This window comes from Antedon bifida, chromosome 11 (genome assembly GCF_963402885.1).
Source record: "Antedon bifida chromosome 11, ecAntBifi1.1, whole genome shotgun sequence".
NCBI lineage: Eukaryota > Metazoa > Echinodermata > Crinoidea > Comatulida > Antedonidae > Antedon > Antedon bifida.
In genome coordinates, this window is record NC_136236.1 from 8933756 (window position 1) to 8959110 (window position 25355).

The following is a 25355-nucleotide window of genomic DNA, read 5'->3' on the forward strand; positions in this document are numbered from 1 at the left end:
CGACTGTATTTAATTAATATTTAATAATTAATTTGTTATAACTGTAAAACTATCAATTAATTTCTTAGCTTCCATTGTTGCATACAATTTATTGTGTTTTAGTTATATAATGATATGTCATACAAAACCGTGATAAAACATAAGCAAAATTTCTTCATTTTTCACTTTTATTTACAAAAATGTAACTTTGTTATCCATTTTATTTATAGCCAATCAAATTTACAAATATACAAAAAAAACCCATTAAATTAACAAAAATGTAAATACAAAAATAAGACTTGAGATAATAGGAGGAAAGTAACCTGTGTTACATAATAAACAAAATCAAATATGTAAAATACAAATATATATATATATATTGTAACATGTAGAGCAGTTGAGTGTACTTTGGTTCAAAACCATAAACTGTGACCCGAGATAAACATACTGACAAGTAAATCTTGATGCATACATCTACAATATAAATAAGTAGGCAACCAATGTATATTTCTTTTTATATTATGTATCAAACATTTAAACAACATTTCAATTTGTATTCAATTTATTCGTCACTTCCACCTTGAATCGAATGTCAAAATAAGGCTCTAGTTTAAGAATGTGGTGCTCTGATTTTTGCAGCAAAGCAAAACAAATGGCGCACTCTACTGGTTGGTTTTCAATTACAAAAAAAGCTGAATGTGCATTAGTAGTCATGTGACGTCATTTATATAATAGTATTTACTATTTGTTAAACAATAATCTAAAATATATTTAATCATGTGAAACTTTCAACCAAGCAGTAGAGTGTAAATGTTTGATTCATAATGTAATCTATAATACGCAATTTGCCTTATTATAACTTAATATAAATGATTCAGCGATGTTTTCTCACAAAATAATCACATACCAATGGTTAAACCAATTCTAAAAAATACCACAATTCTTTCTATTTTAGGGAACAACCTAAAATATCGCTTTTCAACGAATCACTGATAGCAAAGCCTGTACTAATTCACGTATTTCAGTAGCGTGATAACAGAGTACGACACTTAGCTTTATTATCTTTGTTTTCTTAGTAGTTTAACTTAGGAATTCTTAGAATGTATCGGTTTCTATTCTAGTTAGTCTTCTCCTAGCCTAGAATAACGGTTTAAAACGTAACTCTTATTTTCTATTTTAGGGAATACCCTAAAATATCGATTTTCAACGAATCACTGATAGCAAAGCCTGTACTAATTCACATATTTCACTAGTGTGATAACAGAGTATGACACTTCGCTTCGTTATCTTTGTTTTTTCCACTTTTTCAGTTCGTTTCTTGTTGACGTACACACACAACAGTGTTAAAACAAATGAAGACAATCTGATGTAGGTGTGTCTCATTAGTGTGCGATGTTAAATGGACTATACCATTATCGGGTGGGGGTGGGGGTGTTAATATGGTTATGTATGTTAAACTTCTCTTCGGAGAGAGGGGCTATCCAGCTAAGCAGTAGCAAAGCCTGGTAAGCAGTAGCAAAGCATAACGCAGAGGGCCCCTGGTTTAGGGAACCTAAGTGGCCCTCCAACGCTGTAGGCCTTGGACATTTTTAGCCTTTTTCGACATATTATTTGAATGCCCGTTTTCCCTCTAGGCACTGCTAAGGAGCCCCCATAAGCTCTGGGGCCCCTGAGCTTATATAAATCATATTTAATGATGATGATCCATCTAGCAATTGCTGATCATAAGGGACCCTCAGAGTTTCATAAGACAATCATGTACACAAGATGGTTTACATAAACAAAGTCTTATTAAAAGTCTTTGGGAGTGGAGTAGTAAAAAAATGGAATGGAAATATCAATTATCTAAACTCGTCAAATCATTAACTTCATTAATTATTTTCTTTTCATCAAGTTTCTTAATGAATTCATTCATCTTGTCTTCCTACTCTTTAACTTGAGCTCGCTGATTGCCATTTTCATTTTGTTTAGATTTCTTTGGGAGTGTTCATCACACCATTCAGATACTGTTGTTGTTGCTGGCTGATAATTCTACAACAAAGTAAATACAAATTTCTATGTTTTTGGTTTTATATATATATAAATCTGATAAATTTGAAAAATATAAGAAATAGAAAAATTGTTTTTTTATTAAATTACTATAACAATAATTCAATTTATAAATTCGCCATGACATTTATTGCTGGCCTAGGTACTTTAACTTGTGCGCTCGCATCGTACGGCTGTATGCTCGCATCGCGCCGCTAGGCACGCCTGGAGGCACACAATCTAAGACCACATCGTTGATAGTCTTAGGCTTAGACTTCATATTGCAATGGTCTTTAATCTAAGACCATCGTTGCTAAGGGTTTCATCCTGGGCTTAAGTCTAAGACCAGGCCTAATACCTTACTGCAATCCACCCCTGGTATTTTCGCCCATGAGTTACAAATATACCATACTGTAAACAGTCTAGAAAATGCCTCAATACTATCAAATAAGAACTGTAACTCACAATTAATATTAATGTAAACAAGGAATTATAGAATTCTGCAATAAAAGTCTAAATAAGTAGAATATAAGGACTCTAACTCTATTGAAATAAAACATACTTTCTGCATTGCTTGATGGTCCAGCTTCACTTCTTGATCATTTACCTATAAAAAAAAGTATTTTAGAAAAGTAATTACAATATCCATAATGATGAATACTATTACTATAACATTTTATTTAAACTTCTAAAGAGACATTTTGAACTAATCAACAACTAAAAATATTAAGATTTAACTTGTTATTTTTTTGTTACTTTTTGGTAACTTTATAGAACCAAACTGTAATACAATTTGCAAAATGGCATTGAAATCATTCACTAAAGTACCACATCAGAACATCCATCTTAACTGCACCTTATTAAACTTCAGTTCCAAACATAATTATTTGACTGCTATACAGTAAATGCTTTAAAATTATAGATTAGGTTCAAAAATATCAATTTGCGTGCGATGCATGCTGGTATGCATGGCAGGCCACTTAACTTATTTTTCTCATCTATACCGTTTAGAGACGAAAACATTATAGGCCAATATAGTATTTAATTTTACATAAAATTCAGTTTGTGACCCTATTAGATCGATAAAACGTATACAAATGCTATTAAATAAGTACAATACTCAAAGTGAATTTGTAATACAATTTTCACTTATTGTTAAAGTGAAAAAAAAATAAAAAACATACTTTCTGTATCACTTGATGGTCCAGCTACACTTCTTGATTGTTCACCTATAAAGAAAGTATTTTAGTACAGTAGTTACAATATCCATGCTGATAAATATAACATCATAAAAACCTTTTATCATATTTGTTTTCCCTCAAACCATTCTACTACAAACACATTTCTGCTGAATTTGGGCTTATACTGCTTTGTTTCACCTTTTAGTGTTGTCAATGCATCCACTTCTTTCGTCATCTTTCTATCTGTAAGCAGTATAATGAATTTCTCCATCTTTTCTCCTTCTGCAAGTGTGCCTTTCATTTCCAGTTTCCAGATTAACCAAAACGGATCTGTGTCTTTGTTGACCTCCTTAATGCCTTTAAGGCGGCCAATAGTTACCATGTTCTTTGTATTCAATTGCTGACCAAACGCTATCAATTTTCTTCGATGCTCAGAAAAATGTTTGAATGGAATGCATTTGAAGTTCGGTAATTTTACAACTTTTGCAATCACGTCTTCAACTCCCTGAAGTCCACATATATTAGTAGCTTCAATGAGGATACCAATGTCTGCCGGTTTGAGAAGTCCAGGACCCTCAAGTAGACCAAGCAGATGATATGGTGTACTTTCACTCTCAATGTTTGTCAAAGTAATGGTTGTATCACGATTCGTGAACTCGCTAAGTAACACTCTCAGCATGTGAATGTTTCCATGTTCCTCCCACCAAGTAGATACATCGGTGAGCAGTTCATTGTAATTATCCTCTTTCAATTCTAATAATAGTAATAATATGATTCATTAATAATAATATCAAAACTGTACCATATAATATGTGGTAAAATAATGTATTGATTTTTTATTTATTCTAATATTCTATTAAGGCATTTGACCATATTGATTAAAAAGTATTTGAACAAAATAAGGAAAAGTAACCACCGACTTAACTACTACCAAAAGTTCAGTTCATAATTTTTGGCTGTTTTTTTATGTAATAAAATATTTCTTATTTAACTTTAGGCCTATATCTTAAATGTTTTCATCATTATAAAACTCTGTACTTTATATTATTTCCAATCACAAGTAATTGATTGCAACAAAAAACAATTTTAGTTTTCTATTCCATTTCATAAATACAACAATTGCTCGCAGTCACTCGCTTAAATACACACCTGTTGGGCCGCAAATATTTTGCACAGCCGGCCTGTGATCACATGATCTGATGTACTCCATATACTGCCCTCTATTTCTAAACGCCACCTGTCTGGCGACAAATATTTTGCACTTCCTGTATCACATGATCTGATGGACTCCATATATATATATGGCCCACGATTTTGAAATGCCATTCATTATTTAACCGTCACATGTACAATTGTTGGTAAGTCACAGAAGTGAAATTTGAAAAATGACCCCCAGATGGTCAGCAGAGTCAGTTGTTTTTTTTTGCAATGCACTCACACTGTCAGCCAATTGGTAATTAAAACACTAGATGGTTCGCTCGCGTACCATCTAGGCGGTGCCCACATATGGTTCTCGAATACATAGTAATTTCAGTGTTAAAAAAAACTGGCGATTTCAAATGAAATTTGCACAACCATAATAAATGTCGTTTACAGGAACAAATAGACACAGTGATTTATGTAGTCAACTAAAATTAGCACCCTGGGAATTACTTCCGAAAGAAAATTAGTCCAAATGTTTGATTCAAATTTAAACAAACCCAATTTGTGCTATTGTATGTAACAATAGGGTTGAGGGAAGGGGATGGATGCAAAGTGGAAAAATTGTTTAATATATTCTTTATCCATTCAGTAACGAAATATTTTGTTTTCATGTTTTAAAAATTATATACCACTAAACACTGTAAAACATATGCGATTTGATACTTTGTTGAAACTGTCGCTGTCATAGTCGATAAATAGTAAAGTACATGTAAATATACACCGCTACAACGTTTATATTGTGTTTAATTATTAATTAATAAAAACGTTGAGAAGCAACTGTCAGTAATAAAGTTTATTTTGTATGTAAAACAGTTTGTCAAAAGTTGTTCTGCATTAGGGCATGTGATCATTCGTACTGTAGTCCTATCCTAATTTGTTTCTCTATTTGGGGCAAATTTCGCTTTAATTGTCAATAAATAATTATCTAACTCAACCTAATTAGTAGGCCCAAATAGTGTTCAATTGCTAGTACAATTTAGTACGGAAAGTATGAACCCAATTTCTAAAGCATTGAGAGAAAAAGGTTACCAGCGATTTACTGAAATGTCTTTAATACCGTACGAAATACTGTACGTCCTATAAAAACCTACGTCTTTACGTAAATGTATACATACACTCATGCAATTGCCCAGATGGCTCTTGAATACAGACAAATTGTAAAAATGAACACAGAGCGAATGGTATTTCAAATACGATGTAATCTGTAGCCAAATATAATTGTCATCATGAGAGTTTTAAGATGAAAAATAAACTTTAGACTTGAATTGTCTGTATAGTGTGGTATCGGCCTGTCACATTCCTGGCTCATTATTTGATGATGGAGTGGTATCTTCATATTTATAAATTTTGTATCAAACATGGATTGTTTTCTTACAACGTCTTTCAATTACGAAATATTTTATATAATAAATACATTTGTTGTACACTACTACTAACTACTACATACATTTGGTGGTAGAACGAGTCTTCTCGGATAAGGACTATAAACCTTAGGTCCAGTGTACACATCTAGCTCGTGTGCACTTCAAAGAACCTAGTACATCTGTCGAGACGAGTAGGGGGTTACTCCGATGTATGAGTACATCACAGCCACTGATCACAAACTGGGCCCTCTGGGAGACCAGTCTTTGAATGATGAGGTTACCCAGTATAAATATATATTTCAATCAATCAATCAATCTACTGAAGTTTATTAGCATGTTCAGTGTTACATATAATTATCTATTTTAACTGTCTAATCAATTGAATAAGAAGTACTGGCTTTACAACGCTACTCATGACATTGATGGGGAGTAGTGGTGGTTGAACTGCAATAATAAAGTTGATTGTACAGTATAGACGGTGACTGAAAACGCTATCTTTTTAAAAAATACCTATTCTTTATTTCAAACCAACAGTGTAAAACACCAATAACAGGTTGAAAATAAAATATATTCCACCTCTGCAGTCACAGATAGAACAAAAATAAATCGAATTTCTGTTATGAGTGTACTTGCCTTTGTGTTTTAGCCAATTTCGATGTTTTTATTAAAGCTGATTGTACCTTTGTCGTATATACCAATAATTAACCTATCTACAGGATTTCGTATAAAAACGCGAAACACGGAGATCTCCGTGTTTGGCAGTCAAGCGTTGTGTTTTCAAACACGAAGATCTCCGTGTTTGGCAGTCAAAGTGTTAAAAATAATTATCGTAGAAAGGGATATTTAAATGCGAAGCATCCTCATAGTATTATGTGTGAGTATTTTTCAGCATCGACATCCATTAGACAGACGATCGGAAAACACACTATTTAGGGAAAATCGTTGAACCTCAATTCGTTTTAATTGTCAATAACTAATTATCTAACTCAACATATTTAGTAAATAGGGTTACATTAGATTTTTATACCATAGAGTAAAAATTCTAGGAGTAAAGCGTGATATACCCAATGTTGCCCTTACGTAAATTTATAGATTACTAAATTAAATGCAAAGTGGTACTCGCAAAAAGAGTGTGTGGAGCTTGGGTAACTGCTAGTAAGATATCTGCACCTTAACGGATAACTCCTTGTGATTGTATGAGATCATCATCAACTCTTTTTTCCTGTATTATTCTTCTTTCTTTCCACCCTATTTTTGTGCGTCGTGTTTCTTCCTCCAACTACATACGTCATACGTATGGGCGGCTTTAAGGGCCTCACACCTCCCCTTAGATCCAAAGTGCTTATTGCCATTTTGGATCTTCAATCAATCTTGCAGGAGCCTTAATGGTGCTGCGCATATACCTATGCCTTTCGGGCGGGTCCACTGGTACAAAGCCAATGGATTGCGGCGTACGTTTACGTATAAAGCGTCGGTTTCTAACTAACACCCTTCCCCCCGATGTTTTGATGAAGTATCTCCTGTTTGGTTTTATATCAATTATTGTTCCGTAAATGTTAAACAGTTTATCTAAATAATTATAAACTGCAACATGGTTATGGATCTTTAAATCTAACAGTTCTTTGGTGTGAAGATCAAAGTATTGTTTCTCTTTCACCTTCCCCGTTTCCAAGATGATTTGGGCTTCCTTAATATCTTTCTGGAAGTCGGCATTAAAGGCGCGATGGTGCGTTGGTAGTGTATCCTGAATAGGTCGTCCAAATAACTTTATAGCAGGAGATAATCCATCTTTCCTACATGGAATATTTCTGTAGTGCAAGAGCGCTTTTGCTAACTGTTCTTTGTCTGGTAATGTATGATTTGAAGATGATGAGCGGATAAGCTTTTTCATGGATTTGACTGTAGCTTCAGCTTTCCCATTATTATGGTGAACTGCCAGTTATTAGCGAATTGTTTAAAACCATTGGAGGTGAATTGTGGTCCTCCGTCGCACCAAAATACTTCAGGTACACCAACATTACAGAATATGTCCCTTAGCTTTTCAGTCGTAGCTGCTGAAGTAGTATTCTTCCCCATATCTTCAAAAATTGGCCAGTCAGTTAGGCAATCAACCACGATCAGATAATTTTTTGGGTCTTAGAGCGGCATACGGTTGAAAAATGTCCGCGTTTCCTACACGTATTACACGTAGCATCTGCAGCAGGGCAGTGCTGCCTTCCGCGTTGGTGGACCTTGCCACAGTAGTTACATTTATCATTATTACTAGAAGATGGTTGTTGCTTACCCTGCTGCTTATTAATCTGCTGCTTTTCTGGTCTTTTACTGTGATGTTTTCTCATATTATTGGACTTTCTTACAGCCGCAGTAGTGCTTGTCTGGTCTAGGCTTAGCTGTTGAGGATTTATTTCATCCCTTTGTCGTTTAGCGGCCTCTAACGCACGTACCGTTGATATGGTTTTGGTCAAATCCAATTTGTCAATCGCTAAGAGTTTTTCAACAATTGTATTATCAGAGAGTCCCTTGATGATTTGATCTCTTATGGCATTCTTAGCACATTGGTCATTACAGAAGTTGCATTCGCGCACAAGGTCGCGTAGGCTAACAAGGTAGTCATCAAATTCTTCGCCAGGTTTTTGTACCCTAGATCGAAACTTTTTCCGTTCAACGGATTCGTTCAGTTGACCTTGAATATGCCTTTCCAACGCCGTAATAATGTCCGTAGGTGACTTGAGCTGAGCCTGAGTAAGGCCTAGGTTCATTAAAATATCCATAGTGTCAACAGAAAGGCTCAAACTGAGCACGTTTACCTGTGCTTGGTTGGGCTGTTGATCAAGTTCAGCGACAGCAATGTACGCTCCCCATTGAGTTTTCCATATACAAAACTAAATCTAGCTTGGGAGGCTGAACTTTGATTGCTCGCAGCGCCATGTTTGGGTATGTTGCTTCGTCAATACAACAATAATAAAACTATACACAAAGATGTGCTATAATTTTAAGTGTTATCGTCATGTTTAATTTTGATGACGTTATCATGTTAAAAATTTGAATAAAAGGTGGGACCATTTCAACTATGCTACACTGTATGTAGATGTATACAGTATTATACTGTATATACTATAAGGCACAAAATAGACAGAATTTAGCACCAACATATTATCATCAGGTCATAAGTGCTGTAATCTTTTTCTGTTCGCATTTTCTAGCGTTAGGTGCATAGATATAGTAACAATAACATAATAATAAATGTTAAAATATAAGAAATAGTTTATAATTTTAGACCACATATTATTCATCTGATTTTGTTTGCATTTTAGAAGCTTAACAAATATTGTTTAGGTCTCTCCTACTGTACCTGATAATAAGAGATGTTGTGGTTGTAGATTTGAAGATGTAGATGGCTCATCTAAAATTACAAAATATTATAAAATTATTAGAATCGACTTATTTTTCACATTTTTAACCGTTTAAAGACTAAAAAAACAGTTATCTCAATAGGACCATACAGTATTAATGTTTACATTAAATGTAGTTTGTGACCTTAAATTAGATCTAAAAAACGTAAGGAATGGGACTTTAAGATATTCTAACTTAGGCGTTTGTTTGTAATTTAAAAAAGTCCAGATTGCCTAAATAAGTAGAATATTAGTACCCCCAACTTTATTGAAATAAAACATACTTTCTGCTGCATTTCTGGATGGTCCAGCTTCATATAAAGGAATTATTAACAATACAGTATAGATTACCAGGTTTACTCCTTTTATATCCAAGTAGGCTTTATTTTTAACATTTATATTTGAAATAGACATTGCAGTTTTGGTTACCATTATTTATGTCAGCATTTCACAAATGTGTTATTTTGCGGTCTAAGATCCGGTTCCCAAAACCAAACCGCGGCCTAACTATCTAGCTGGACAAACGTAATGAAGCAAATATAATAGTCTGCCACCTCAGCAGAGGACGCTGGGGAAACATTAACTTTTTTTTTAAATTAAAGCTCTTCCCGGCAGCCCTACATAAAATGTAAACATATAAATTATTGTGATATTATTGAATCTCAATTTTGTAGCAGGTTTTTGGTTTCAAATTATTTAATAATGATCTTTATTTTGAAAAGTCTGATTTTATAGAATCCAGACTAAATGAATTACTGTATGGATAAAACTTGAATTAATTAACGAGTGTTAACCATTAATCAAATGAATGCTAAGAAAAATGTAATGAGAGAATGTTTGCTAAAACATATTGCTGATTTACAGTTGATTACACTGTTTCTATTTAAATTAGTAGTACTGTTTGTAGTATTTAATGATACTAGCAGAATATAAAGAGTTTATAAACGATATGTTTAAAATGAGCTATGCATAAGAAATAAAGGCAACATACCCAAGCTTGGACTTCTTGATTTTTTAAGCTCCCCTAAAAAATAAACATTTTTTTTAACTTTTATTTTTATAACTAAAATTAAAAGATATCTTTTCTTTTTAAAGGTAAGATACATATTATAAAGAAAAAGTCATCATTAAATTGGAACATGACCACTGATAAATAATGAAGGATGTCAGGTACTGATTATTACTAAATTGTTGATAGGATATGCAAGGCATTGACTTTCCCTTAACTTGTACAACTACCATGTATCACTTTTTTGAAATTTATTCCTCTGATAGCATAATGTGATTAAGTTTGTAAACTTTACATTTCTAACACTGTATCCTCCACATTGTTGTCAATATTTACAGCATTTCTTATGCATTTACGGTTGGTTTGTCATTGGTCTGTAGAGGATTTTCAATTCATTTTTGATGAACTAAGCCCTCTATGATAACAGAAGACAATAGTCGTATTACATGTGCACTCTTTTTGGTATTTAACATATATTGATGGTAACACTGTCATTTAATACTTACAGAAAATTGGTAAATCACAACTATGGTTTGGTTCTTGTTGTGTTAGCACCTTTGCACTAAATTCATCTTTAAGTGGATCATTCCTTGTTACATGAAATAAACTCCACATTCCAGCGTGCCATAGTTCATTAGCCTTTACAATCTGTAAAAAAACAATATATTTTAAGTAAGAAATGAGATAATAATTTCATGAAAAGCCAGACCTGTCTCCCCCGTGCCTCTTCATTGCCATTTAATTGTGCACATTTATTTATAAGCATGTAATTTTATTAAATTCAATTGTTATCATTCTATGATTTTTAAGAAATATATAACAAAATATTGGAATGCTCCTACATTTGTTGTGGGTTCCACATGGAATCCTTCTTTGTTTTCTACTTTAATTTCCATATCAGTGTGCAACAAATCTATATATTTAGGCATTTGTATAGGGATCTCTCCAAATATACCACTCTCTCTGAATACCTCCTGAAATATTGAAGTAAAGTGTAGCATTATTATTTACTTTGTTACTTAAAAATGACACATGCAAGATAATGAATTTATTTAGACAACAGTAAGACCTATATAGTTTTAAATGACTAGAGTACATTTTTCATGAATTATACCCTTATTGGATGTGTACAGTAGGCGGCTTATGACTTTTTCAATGTGCTGAGCTACAATAACATTAACAAAATTACCTCTTCTCTGTCAGTGTCCCAGGTTCTCACTCGAAGTCGATACTTGTTAGTCATCACCTTTCCAAACACACCTAGCCTTGCTATTTTTTTACCTTGGCCTAGATCAGAATTGTTCTTACTACCAACAAGACCCGCTCCAGTGAAATGCTTTAAACGTATACAACATTGGCCATTGTGTAAAGAAAAAGTTATGTCATCCTCAGTACTATCTAGTTTTATTTTTCGCCATTCACCTTGATACGTTGTAATAAGTAAAGTGAAGTCCCAACACTCTTCATTTACAGCATTATGTGGAAATGATAGCAAGCAGTGGTTTTTAAAGACTGTGCCTGGTGGTCCACATATAAAAACAGGTGAAAGTATTGTTTCAAGAGGATTAGATAACAAATCACTAGGGAAGGAAGTCCTTTCCAGCGTTATTTTTACATTTTTTCCTTCTTCAATTGCTCCAGGATTTATCACCAACTTTGTATCTTTAGTAAGATCAAGAGTTTCGCCTTTAGAGTCAATTAACTTCTTAATATGACCTGTGAGATGAAAATGGTTTATGTTATACATAAACAGTGAATATATGAAGGAGAAAAACTAAGATGCGAACCCATATACTACTGTACTAATAGGGCTTTCATGGTGTGTTCAAATTTGATAGGATAGTGGCTCTTTAACATCCTTGTCTATAAACAAAGAAATTGTTCACAAATAATACGCCCATGGTATACACTTATTATCAAATTGGTTATATAATCCTTTTTTTTCTTGCTCTTCATGTTTGTTATAATTTTTAACTATGTGTTACTTTGTATTGCTGCAACTTTGTGCCATCAAAAAGCTCATATTAATATTAATAAACTTGATCAAATTAAATTTTTATTTTTATTTGATCATAACTTACTTGGGTTTCGAACCTCTTCAATGCTGATCGATGATTTCTCAGTTGATTTATGGGCAGAACCTATAAATAACAAAATATAATGGAATTAGTGTTCATGAACAAAGTAGCCACTGGATCAGTATATATTATAATTTTTATATTGTTAAACTTCAATTTGATTTACAACAGATTGCAATAGAGGCATTTAAAACAATGGAATCTTTTCTAAACCTGGAAGAAAAATGGAGCATGCACAGATCCAAACTTTTCATGATTTAGCACTTTCATATCTTGGAAACAGATTTACCTTAAGAGATCCTCAATATAACACAAGATCGAAGGATATATTATATGTTGAAAAACCAAAAAAAGGAGTTTAACCTATCGCGGTGCTAAGTTGGAATGGAATGACTAAATTCAAAGAGCATATTTTAATTTAAATACACAAGACATGTTAGCACGTTAATTTCTATGTTTTATAGTATATATTTTTTATATTATACAGTACGTGAATTTGCATCATTTAATTTTAAATTGTTTTTTTTTAAATAATAAATTAACTCCATTTTCTTAAGAGCAGAAACAGGACAAATTTGTGGCAACCGGTTAAAAGGCAGCCCAAAATAACCAGTTAATAACCATTCAATTCGGTTTTAGAACGCCATTTAACTTTTAACTGCAACACAAAATAGCTGTTATATGATTGACAGCTCAACTACACTGCAGTGAAGTTTGAATTAACCGCCAGGACAAATTGCATTTTGGGTAATTCTAACAATTTCTGTCATCGAACACCCACTGATTTAAACGGTTATTTTTTATCAAAAATTGATATGTTTTTATATGTTCTGTTCATTAATCATTTTTACTTTTAAATCACATTATTATTACTTGCTTGTTAAATGTAATTTTAATATACCATTGTTAATTTCTGCTAATCTGAATGTATTGTGTAGCTTACAGCAGTATGTGATGATTGTTTTATGTTATATCATAGGGTCTGTTTCTGCTGCATAGTGCCAAATATTAAAACCGATTATTCAAAAATTTAATTTTTAAATTGACTGAATTTCTGCTCAATTTTTGATCAACAAGGCCAACAGCCATTAAGTCGCGTGTTACAATGCATAGTGATACCGGACCGACAGACCGACAGACAGACCGACCGACATAGTGAACTATAGAGTCGCGTCCACGCGACTAAAAAGGCATAATTTTGACGAATTTTTTAACTTTTTCATCAAAAACGTGCGCAAATTATCCAATTCGACGTGCTCGTATGACGTAATTTTAAGTCGAAATTGTTTAAACGTTGGCAAAATTATTAGAAAAGGCTGCAAAAACATAAATCACGCGAAAAAAGTATGGGAATTTTTGACATGCTCAAAATGACAAGAAATGCGTAGAAAGTTGATTAAAAATTAATTTTGCGCATTTTAAAATTTTTAATGCGCGTGCGTGTGTAAAACACATTTTTTTTCAACAGTAAGTTCGCGCCTGATACAAATTAAACTTTTGCAAAGTTTCAATTCAAAATGTTATTTGGTTTTTGACCTATGTTAAATACGAGAAAATCGTTAAATCGTGCGTAAATCACGTTGCGCAACTCTAACGTCATTCACAATAGGAGGTGCACAATTTCACGTAAATGCCCACAATGCATAGTGATACCGGACCGACAGACAGACCGACAGACCGACATAGTGAACTATAGAGTCGCGTCCACGCGACTAAAAATAACCATTTAAATCAGTGGGTGTTCATTGACAAAAATTGTTAGAATTTCCCAAAATGCAATTTGTCCTGGTGGTTAATTCAAACGTTACTGCAGTGTAGTTGACTCAAGGAAAGCAGCTGTCAATCAAATAACCGCTATTTTGTGTTGCAGTTAAAAGTTGCCCAGCGGTTAAATGGCGTTCTAAAACCGAATTGAATGGGTGTTTTTAACTGGTTATTTTGGGCTGCCTTTTAAACCAGTTACCACAAATTTGTCCTGTTTCTGTTCCCAAGAAAATGGAGTTAATTTATTCACACCGATTTTAACTGGTTATTTTTATGCAGCAGAAACAGGCCCTAGCATTATATACCTTGTTGTTAATTATAAGAATAATTTATTGCACAGCCTTGACGAAAAATGCCTTTGGGTGATCACAATTTATAAAATCTTACAATTTCCATCCAATTGAGATGTTTTAATGATTTTATTGTGTAATTTGTAATGATATATACCTGCTAGTTTTTCTACAACCATATCAGCAAGAACTTTGCTGCCATGTTGAATTAGTGCAATGCGAAATTTTTCACTTTGATTCCATTGGCTATCAATATTTGTTCTCCAAAATCTCATCATTTCTTCGGCAGCTTTATCGTCAGCTTTAATTGGCTTGTTACCAAACTGTTTCACTGTTGACGAGCAAAGTCCCAAATGAGAACCAAACTTTACCCAGTTAACAATTTCTTCAGACACTTTTCTAATAGTTGGATCATCGACATATCCTATGATAGAAAAAACTTGATTTGAAGATACAGTAGGCTGATGAAGTAAATTAACTTTTCTAATTTTGCAATCCTAAAATGTGTTAATGCAATGAAAAACCTACTAAAGCTTACCTTCATTATGAGATAGTGGTGGTAAAGCTATAAAAGTAAATAAATAGATATATATTTGTCAATCAGTTTACATCTTTATAATATTATAAACAACAAACAATCGCAAAAACTGATTACTGTAATTCAAAATTCTTTCAAATTCAACACCATGTTGCTTATAGTACCATATCAAACTAAAAACTACTTACTTTCATCTTGAGACTTCAAAGTTTCTGTAAAAGTGAATATATGTAAATCAATCAATTATGTAATTGCACATTGTTAATATTATTATGTACTATGGAATACTGCAAACAATCAAAATAAATGTGTAAAACTTTTAAAATAGTAATAAGCAGTTTTCACAAAAAATGTATCATGCTTTGTTTATAAACTCAAGAAATGCATTTACCTTTTTGTAGTACACCTTCCCCAAATAATTTACGGTAAAGTTTCACTTCCATTTTATTGCTTCCACAAGGAAGAACATCTTTGACAATCTCGTGAATAAGATGCATATGAGCATTTTGAATGTTTTTACTAGATGCACAAGGGATGTACATCCTTACTTCAAGACCTCGGGCATCCTTCAGACTGAATACTTTCAACTCTTTTTGAAGGAAATGAAGAACCTAAAAAAATCCATGAATATTACTGCAATATGTAGAAATAACACATTAAAAAATAAAATGTGTTATGCTTATTATTTAGGTAATTAAAAAAAAATCGAAACAGAAATACCTATCACTGTCATATATTATTAAAAGAACTTTAATTATAACAATCATCATCATTTTCCTTTACTGTGAGTATGTACCCTAAGAGTCTCTTTGTGTTGTGCCAAACGGCACTCGTTTGTCTGTCCACAATGACAGTGTCTGAAATGGACTTGTACACTAGGGTGGGGTAACCCCCTACTCTTCTGAAAGATGAACAGGGTTATTTATATTACTTGGATCTCCAGTTTTAAGTCATTATCCAAGAAGACTTGTTATCCCACCAGGACTATAGTTAAGGAGTGCCTTGAATTTGTTAATTTTATGGCTTTGGTTTATGGTTCCCTTGCCAATCAACAATTGAAATTGTTCCTGTAATATCACTTTCATATCTACTAGCCTACCTTCTTACAGACTTCAGGTAGTGGCGTAATGTCGTCTTCTGTACGCTGGTGTTCTAGAGAACTATCGGCATTGATGCTCTTTGTTCTGACTATTGTTGTCTGCAATATAAAAATGGTAAATGGTAGTTTGACACACTGTCTTGTATTTTTTATAATGAATTGATGCTTGTTATTTCATTTGTCAGAGGTAAATAAATTTAACAGATTATAGCAATCCATACAACAGACATGATCTTGATATATTATATTGTACAGATATATATTTAAAATGTTTATGGGGTGAACATAGCCAAGGCAAACCTTTTATTTGTGTTTTTAATGTAGAAAATATCGGATTAAAATTGTTTTAATAAAAGTTATTCGTTATTTTTGCTGTAGAATACTAAATTATAGGGATTAAAATTTAAAAACTCTTTTGCTACTATAGATCAAGTATAAATTTTAAAAATGTACCTGTAACATACGGCAATGTTTGATAGTAGCCACATACAGAATGACTAGATGTTCAGCATCAGTATTCAATTCTACATGCTCATAGGATAGGCGAGGTTCAACATCTTCCATTTGGAATTTCTCAATGAATTTGGTTGCAGCACGTTGAAAGAGATCATCTGGAAGATAGCTACCAAAATCATGAAAGAGTGAAATTGCATGCTTGTCTTCAAATTGAGGTGGTGGTGAGGCTTCTGGTTTAAGACGTGAGAGAACGTAGAAAATTTGTTTGTCATTCTATAAAATGAAAAAGAATATATTTAATAGATTGATAGTTTTGTAAAAAATTTTAAGAAGATGTATTTAATACTTGAAGGCATTCCTGGTTTCAATATCAATACCTTTTTACTAGCACACATTAAACCAAACTTTTCCATGAGAGACACAAAGAATTTAAAAGTCTCATCAGAATCACAAAACTCTTTCCACAGATCTCTCAGCAAACCAACTTCTAAAATACCAGTGTCCAATTTGTTCCAAGCTTCCATCATTTTTTGGTCCTGTTAAAAAAATAAATAAAATTCAGTGTTTAGTTTTCGATTAGGAGTAATTAAGGACATTAGTAAGTATAGTAACTTTGAATATAATTTGTACTTAGGATATTGAGAATATTTGCAATTAATTGTTGTTTGATTTACTTTTTTTAAAATTTGTATTACTGTATATTTATTTGTACAGTATAAAAAGTTTCAAAAGTGAAATATTATTGTAATATATATACTGTATCTGTTGTTAAAGTAAAATTATTTCTTAACTAATAAAAATATATTTTTTTTGTTTTTTGAATTATAATCTAGAATACATGGGAGTAGGCTGGTGGGGGTAGGGGTGAGGGGTGCTTGTCCACCCCCATCCCAAAAGGCAACAAAGCCTTAGGCCAGACATTTTCAAAATTTTCTTAGCTCAGCCCCAACCGTGGTAGAACTGGTCCTGGATATTTATATATTATGTTTCATATTTCCCGCCCGCTTCCCCCCCCCCCCCATATAGCAACCAGCATACGCCTAGGATTAGAGAGAGCAGTGTCACAATATTTATTTGCTAACCATATTTTCAGGCTCTTTAACAGTGATGAATGTTTTTGACATGTCAACTAGTTGCATCAAATCTACAACTATTATATCTCTTAGATCCTTGTCATCTGGGTAGTACAGAATCACGCCAATGTCATGTAAATACTCAAGCAAAACTTTGTGACGTTCTGTTACTTTACAGATTTTTTTAAGTACTTCATCTTGAATCTGTTCAAAAATAGATATGAACATATGTAAAACAATTATAATGAAAAGTTTATTAATATACTTTAATAAATTTTCAAATAGTCTTCTGGATTACAAAACCTCCTCTAAAAACATTGTGTACTTATATTCTTGGCTTTGCTTTCCGAACGAAGATTTTTTTTTATTTGTCCACGTCTGTCTCAGGCTCATTTGTGGCTGACAAGTCCGATGCGAGAAAGGCATGTCCGTCCACAGTGGCTGCAGAGGAATGTTGGGTGCAATGAATGTTGTTCAGCATTGCGATTTTTTCTCGTTTTTCTTTTTTTTTCAAGGGCAATCCTGCGTGTGTTTTCGAAGGAGTTGACCGCTTGATGGGTGGTGAGACACCATGCCACACGGTTTGTGGCTAGAGTGGACCATTGGTTATGGTTAATGTGACCAGAAATTAGGATTTTCTTTAGGTTGTCTTTGAATCTTTTCTTTGGAGCTCCTATATTTCCTAAATTTTCCTAACTTTAATCTGATGATGAGGAAACAGTACCGTTATAAATACCTACAATAAAGATTTAACTTTATATATCAAGTACATCTACTAGTAAAAATGGTAGTTGACTGAAAGCTTCAATATAGGAAAAGTAATTGTTTTATTCAGGCCTGTATTAACTAGAATTTTAATGAGGGGTTTGCATTTTTAAAAATGTTAGTTAATCAACCATCAATAAAGTTCTAGCTTGGATTAATTGCATTAAAAGATAATTGAATATGAAATACACTGGGGCAAATGTATGGTGAAAGAGGTTATCAAACACCTTGGCCCCACCAATGGGACTGAAATAAAAAAATGTTAATATGAAACTATAGATGGCAAAAAATTGATACACCTGTACATTTTCAGTTGATTCAATAGTAGCAATGATACACCAATTGCAATGTAAACTGAAAATAATAGTCAATTTATTGATTGAGGCTTATTCCTCCAGCCCTTAATTATAAACTATTTTTTCACCTAGAGTACATGGTGGTATACTGAAAATGGAGATCAGACTAATCAATATAGAACAAATACTGTAAACTTTATTTGTCAATCTTTCTTTATAAAAGAAATTGCCACATTTTTAATGCGGTAATTCATTAATTATTTACATTGAACGCTATTTTCTATAAATTCTTGCACCTAACCTCAGAAGTTGGTAAATAGATGTGCTTCTTTTTCAAGATTTGGATTTCCTGCTGGACTTGCAACCATTTTATTGGCAAAGTGCGGATCATTTTCTTTGACAAATCCAGTATTTGTTTCATGATGGCAGAAGCATTGCTCTGTTTAAATGGTACACTGTTTTCAATGGTAAAAATAGTTGAACACACCATACTTTCATATGGTTTGTCTTTTAGGGCTTCCCAAATTTTATTTTCTATTTCTTCAACCTGAAAGAAAGAAATACATTTGGTATGTAGTTTACCTCCGCCAAGGAGGTATATGTAATCGGTCGCATGTGTTTGTTTGTTTGTTTGTTAGCAGGATTACTAAAAAAAATAATTACAAGATCTTTACCAAAATGAATATACAGATAGATATGTGGTCAAGGACCATTCCATTAAATTTTGGGACCATTTGGGACCATGGTCCTAATTCTGGACCACTTTTTAGTATACTTTTCAAACCTGCTAGTGTTAAAAGATAGGACAGAATTTTTTTCAAAAGCCGGCGAGCAGTCTTAAAGTAACAAGTAAACTGAAATTGCATTTTCTCGAACTACTTGTTGTTTGTTTGTTTGTTTGTTTGTTTGTTAGCAGGATTGCTCAAAAAAAGTAATTACAAGATCTTTACCAAAATGAATATACAGACAGATATGTGGTCAAGGACCATTCCATTACATTTTGGGACCATTTGGGACCATGGTCCTAATTCTGGACCATTTTTTAGTATACTTTTCAGACCTGCTAGTGTTAAAAGATAGGACATAATTTTTCAAAAGCCGGCGAGCAGTCTTAAAGTTAACTGAAATTGCATTTTCTCGAACTACTTGTCCAAAACACTTCATTTTTGTACAAGAGGCAATAGTTATTATTTGTGCTTTGTAATTTTAAAACATAATTTGATTTTATGTACACCTTTTTTGATGCGAGTAGTTTAAAAAAACCTATTTCTTTTCAAATTCAGTCGTTTGATATTCGGGTTACTGTTCTATTGTTAGTCAACTGAAGCTATTGTTAATTGAAAGGCTTGTTACATAACCATTACACCAAACTCGCATACACATGCTGGTAGTGAAATTAGCCTAAATCACAAACAGCATTAAGACACACACAAATATATATTTTTTTTTTCCCGGAGAAATATTATGTAGGAGAATTTTACATTAGGCAGAGGTATGCACTCTCAGAGTGGCTTTCTAGTTTCTAATATTTCTTATTTTAATCAGATTAATTAGTATAATCAAAAGACTATTTAGATAGTGATTGCTAAAACGTTGTGATCCAGTTTTAGGATAAAAAAAAATAGAAGATTGAATCCATTGGCCTATGAAATAAGTTTCTGTATTGTTGAGTCATGCCGATTTCTCTATGGTAGAATCAACTCACCTGTTGTTTTCTTTCTGCTTCATTTTCTTTAAGGTCATTTAAATGTGTACCTATCAGTAATACAGGAGGACAATGCTGATCATTTATCTTTGCGTCAGGTCTACTGTTTGTGTATATGGAACTAATCCAAGAAACAATGAACTCCAGATTTGTCATTCGGTGGTCATATTTGTTACCCTATATATATAACAAAAAAATGTTTGTAGAACACTCAATTTTAATTTCTTTGATCATGTATAATACTGATACAACCATTGTAAAAAACGTAATTGTTCAATCTTATTTTATTTTATTAATTTTAGCAACATTAAAACAATACATAAACTATTATTGTTATTGAATAATGCAGGAAAAGAATGTTCATTTATTGATGTAGTTTTGTGTTGTCTATGGATAAGATGTGAGAAGCTAATTGATAAGTCTTAAAACTTTAAGATGTGTTCAGAGCAGAGGTATATACATTTTTCACTATAAAGCAATCACAATCAAGGAATTGAAAATAGTATTTAAAAACTAATAAAATTCAGCTTACAGTTGTTGGATCCAAAACTTTAGCTGGGGCATCAAGATCATCACAAAGATTGAATACTACGCATACAACAGCAAAAGATACCATGAAGATCTATGAGATTAATAAAACAGTGATATTCAATGAATGGTAAATATATCAAAATGCTTGATTATCAATAACATTTAAATTTAGAATTATATAGGGTTTTTTTCATAGTGTTTTAATTTTTAGATTTAAAAATGTCATGTCTACTACTACTACTAAATGTATTATAGATTTGCGATAGTTATTTTACCATAGTATTAGAATTCTTAAAAATAAAATTTTACTTTTTTATTTTTTTACTACATTAGAGTTGGCCTTTCCTAACTTTTGCCTTTGTCTTATATTTGAGGAGGAAGACCTGTGCAGGCAGAACTAACTTGTTAGACCTTTTCTCACAGTAATATGTGTTGGGAATATATATAAACTAATACCATGCTGGTCTGACTTTCTGTCAGAATGGGTCTGACTTTCTGTCAGAATGGGTCATGCAGGCATCGTGTGGAATATTCAATATATATATATATATATATATATATATTCCCTGCATTTTGCTTGCATGTCTGTGAGAAAAGGGCTTCATGTAATGAAATGTAACTACTTTACCCGCTGCATCACATGATAAATTGGTTGTCCTCCGAAATCCCAGATGTTCATCACAAACTTGTCGCTAGTCACCTTGTCATTACTCCCTTCTTTCTGAAACACAACCTCAATTAATTTTTCAATTTTTGACGGAATCTTTATCTGGTCATCTCTTCCTTCTTTCTCAATCTCTATCTTAGAAGTAATCTTTGTCTGGAGTTTTTCTTTCTCTATATATTCATTCAAATAAATTAAAATTAAATATCCAATAGCATGTTTAATATGTATATCATTTGTATAGGCCTTTTATTAGGATAATTTATTTTAGAATTCTAATTATTAAGCAAAGGTAAATATAATTATTAATTAATATAGAAAAGTGCATTTTTAGACAAGATCCCAACAGAATAACATTATTGTCTGATGATTTCAGGTTCCAAATTAGCTTCCCTAATGATTTTACTCGACTTTTCGTTCCCTGCTCGACAAGAAGAGTTGTCGATATAGTGCCTTTGCAATTTCCAAGTATCTTGAAAGCACTCTTTCTTTCTTTCATTGAATTTGTTTTGAGGATTTTTGTATAATGTTTATTTTGTTTAATAATAATATACAAAAATATAGTTTCAAGTTCAAGCAGAGGTGCCTCAAAAAAAAAAGGTCTGGTTATTTTTTTAGACACAAAGGCCCATAGTTTTAATGAAACAAAGTTTAAAAAAAAAATAGAAATAGGCAAAGTATATCAAACATGTAAAGACACTAACTGTTCTAAAATATAATCTTTTAATAAATTAATCCACCGTTTCCATCTTAAATCGAATATGAAATTCCAGGCCACAAGTCAGCCCATGTAAAATTCAGTGCTTAGTTTTGGTAGAGCAGACAGTGAAATATTAGGTGAAATGTAATAATAATGCACTTAACATTCCTATTAACATTTTTACTTGCCCTCATCCATTTTGCTTTCTTCTGTTTTAGTTGACTGTACTGGATTTTCTTTCTCCACATGTTTCACCAGTGTTTTTTGGGGAGCATTTTCATTGCCAGAAGCCTTTTTTGCTGATGCTGTTGCAACCCCTTCTTGTAGCATACTAGTCTTGTTATCAGAAACATTTTCTGTTGATGCTGTTTCACGTTTTTCTTCTTCCACATCATAATCATCATCATCATCATCATCATCAGAACCATTTTGCTTTTCTTTCAGTTGTTTTGCCACATTTCTAGCAACTGCTTTCTCATACATTTCAGAAGCTTCAGCTTTAAAAAATAAAAATTGATTTTGTATATTATACTTGGACATTATGAATATGTTAATTATTATTAAACATTTCAAAAGAAAGAAACAGGCATATACATGGTAATTATAGAATAAATCTAGTTCTGTGTTGTACCAAAAATAATTTAGGTAAAAAGAAGCAAGGTAAGAATGGTGTCAATTTATTTCAAATTTGTTTGAATTAAACCAGTAATCAAGAAATAGTATGTAAAACAAATTATTACAGTATATAAATAACCTCCATAAAACATGACAATATAACTTTATGATCAGATTAAAGAATTAAGGAATTTCTGTGAAGCAGCTTTGATCAGATAGTTGACAGCGCAGCCAGAAAAATATGGGAGGCTTTGTCCTAAAAGAAATGTTTGCAGTGTTGATAAATGTTGGCTAGTTTTGTAAGTATACTTTTGTTTTAAAATTCAATTTCCAGTAAGCAGAACAATAAATAAAAAATAAACATAGGTGGATGGAGTACCATGAAAATTGCCAATAGTACAATTAAGCACTATCAAAGGCTTTCCCCATACTCTAAACCAAATATATATATATATATATATATATATATATGTGTTTATATATATATATAAACAAATCAGGCAAAGAACATTAATTCTAAACCGCCCGGTGATATACTGAAATTTAATTAATTAATTTGAAACGATAAAGATGATAGATGATATATGTGTTTATATATATATATATATATATATATATATAACATATATAATAAGTAAGATATTAATATATTTAAGTTTCTAATAGTACTTGGAATTACATCCAGCACAAACACATTTTTAAACAGGATAAAATGGAATAAGTCTGAGACAAAGTCTTTGGTGCTAAGGGGTTAATAATTTAGTATTTTGCATCTTTGTTTTGGTTTAATTTGCATGTTACTTTATACTTTTTGTTTCTTCCCATATTGGTTCATCTGCATCATCTTGAGTGAACACTGTTTTGGTTGTTGCTATGGCATCAGTTATTTCATGCTTTGATTTAAAACTACAGAAAAAAATGAATATTTATTAAATTATTATTTCACTTCAAAACAATACATAGTGAACTAGAGGGTACTCCGAGAGTACAAACCTCCACCTACTGTAAAATTCCCCTACATAAAATGCCCCCTGAATATTTTTTTTTTTACATTTTTTTTATTAGTTCTAAGTCTAAATATGTTAACTGCACACTACAAAGTTGTGGATGACAGTGTGGTGTAATGGTTATGTATCCAGCCTCTCACAGTTGAGATTGCAGGTTCAAGTCCTACTTAGGTTTTTTTTTTTTTATTATTTTTTTATTTCTTTTTTTTTTGTTTTTTGTGGACCTTGATCTTTGACCCTGACCCTTCAAAATTTAACCACAATTATATGATGTGTCATTGATCATTGTGGCTAAGTTTGGTGAGAATCGGATAAAAACTGTGGTCTCTAGGCAGTAAAATAGTTTTTTGTTAGTTGTGACCTTGACCTATGACCTTTTCCTCTCAAATTCGAACTCGTCCAAGCTTTTGGGGCATAGATCATTGTTGCCAAAATTGGTGAGAATCGAATAAAAACTGTGGCCTCCAGGCTGTTCACAGACACACAAACACACACACACAAACATACACACACAAACATACAGGGGTGAAAACATAACCTCCTTGGCGTAGGTACAATATATAAACACATCTTAATCATTCAATTTTATTCAAGTCAGCCTTTTGGGATTATATTAGAGTAATATTTTTCAGTTGGCTCATAAAGTATGTTTTTTTTCATCAGTTAATTAAAAGTACATTTTTATAAATTCTTAATGATAAAAATGCCTACAATTGAGAGTAATATTTTTCAGTTGGCTCATAAAGTATGTTTTTTTTTCATCAGTTAATTAAAAGTAAATTCTCATAAATTCATAATGATAAAAATGCCTACAATTGAGAAGAATATGTTTAAATGCATATTAAAACTAATACTTACACATAGATTATGTCCCGAGAGTCAAGATTGAGTTTCAACTCAAAACCCTCTCATTATACTTTAATAGTAGTGATATTTGGGGGAAAACGAATATTTTTTTTTTTTTTTTTAATGTTTGGCATTCAGAGCATTGGGGTCTTGGTGTATGTTATGTTTGTTTGTAGTCATTTAATATATTGTTTTAAACAACATTGATAGCACCATTTTCTTACCTTTTCCTTAGTAATGAATTAATAGTAGAAGTTTTTCCAACTCCCTCAAGACCTACAAAAATAACTCTGCCCTGTTTAACTTCAGTTTCCCCTTCTTCCAAGGCTTCATTGTATGCTTTAATTGCTTCTGGTCCTCGAGCCAATATCTCAATTGGAGTGGAATCTTGAAAACATAATAGTTTACAATAATAATATGGTAATTACTATGAATGAAAACAATCCAACCTTTTTGTTGTAAACCACTTTCTTACTCATGGAAGCGGAATGGAACAGGGTCTAAAAGTGGTTACTGTTTCTGTAGATTTTCTTTGACATAAATATTATGTGCTGACCTACGTCGACTTTTTAATTGTTGTTTACTGTATCATGTTTTTGTATTTTGGATGCACCTTTTACTTGGAAAGTCATATATTTCAATAATTACAGTACTATTATTTCAATTATCTAACTGACTTACAGATGTGATATATTAGCCCTCACGGACAAAATATAGACTACAATTGGCTGGAAAAACAAGCATCTTAGTTTATGAAAATGAAATACCGGAA

General features: G+C 32.3%; 1 protein-coding gene across 1 annotated transcript; it reads right to left on the reverse strand.

Annotated features, from left to right (window-relative positions):
• Positions 1 to 204: 204 nt before the first annotated feature.
• Positions 205 to 24169, reverse strand: LOC144855178 (uncharacterized). Its single transcript, XM_078712995.1, has 24 exons — positions 23539 to 24169; positions 22304 to 22612; positions 21380 to 21588; positions 20753 to 20842; positions 20221 to 20397; positions 18817 to 19062; positions 17464 to 17658; positions 16759 to 16917; positions 16379 to 16654; positions 15926 to 16024; positions 15218 to 15437; positions 15015 to 15038; positions 14827 to 14853; positions 14446 to 14712; positions 12238 to 12297; positions 11346 to 11872; positions 10999 to 11130; positions 10663 to 10804; positions 10139 to 10171; positions 9108 to 9158; positions 3387 to 3941; positions 3192 to 3236; positions 2570 to 2614; positions 205 to 2010 (listed from the first exon to the last, which is right to left on the reverse strand). The coding sequence occupies exons 2-23, from the start codon at positions 22596 to 22598 to the stop codon at positions 2607 to 2609; spliced, it is 3837 nt and encodes a 1278-aa protein (XP_078569121.1). The 5' UTR covers positions 22599 to 22612; positions 23539 to 24169; the 3' UTR covers positions 205 to 2010; positions 2570 to 2606.
• Between the last annotated feature and the right edge of the window lie 1186 nt (positions 24170 to 25355).

Excerpts from the sequence above, each read along its gene's own strand:
- LOC144855178 (XM_078712995.1), bottom strand. The coding sequence starts at position 22,598 with ATGTATGAGAAAGCAGTTGCTAGAAATGTGGCAAAACAACTGAAAGAA. Across the intron at positions 15,039-15,217 it reads GGAAGGTGTACTACAAAAAG|AAACTTTGAAGTCTCAAGAT; the intron begins GTAAATGCATTT and ends TCACTTTTACAG. Across the intron at positions 3,237-3,386 it reads TGCATTGACAACACTAAAAG|GTGAACAATCAAGAAGTGTA; the intron begins GTGAAACAAAGC and ends CTTTCTTTATAG.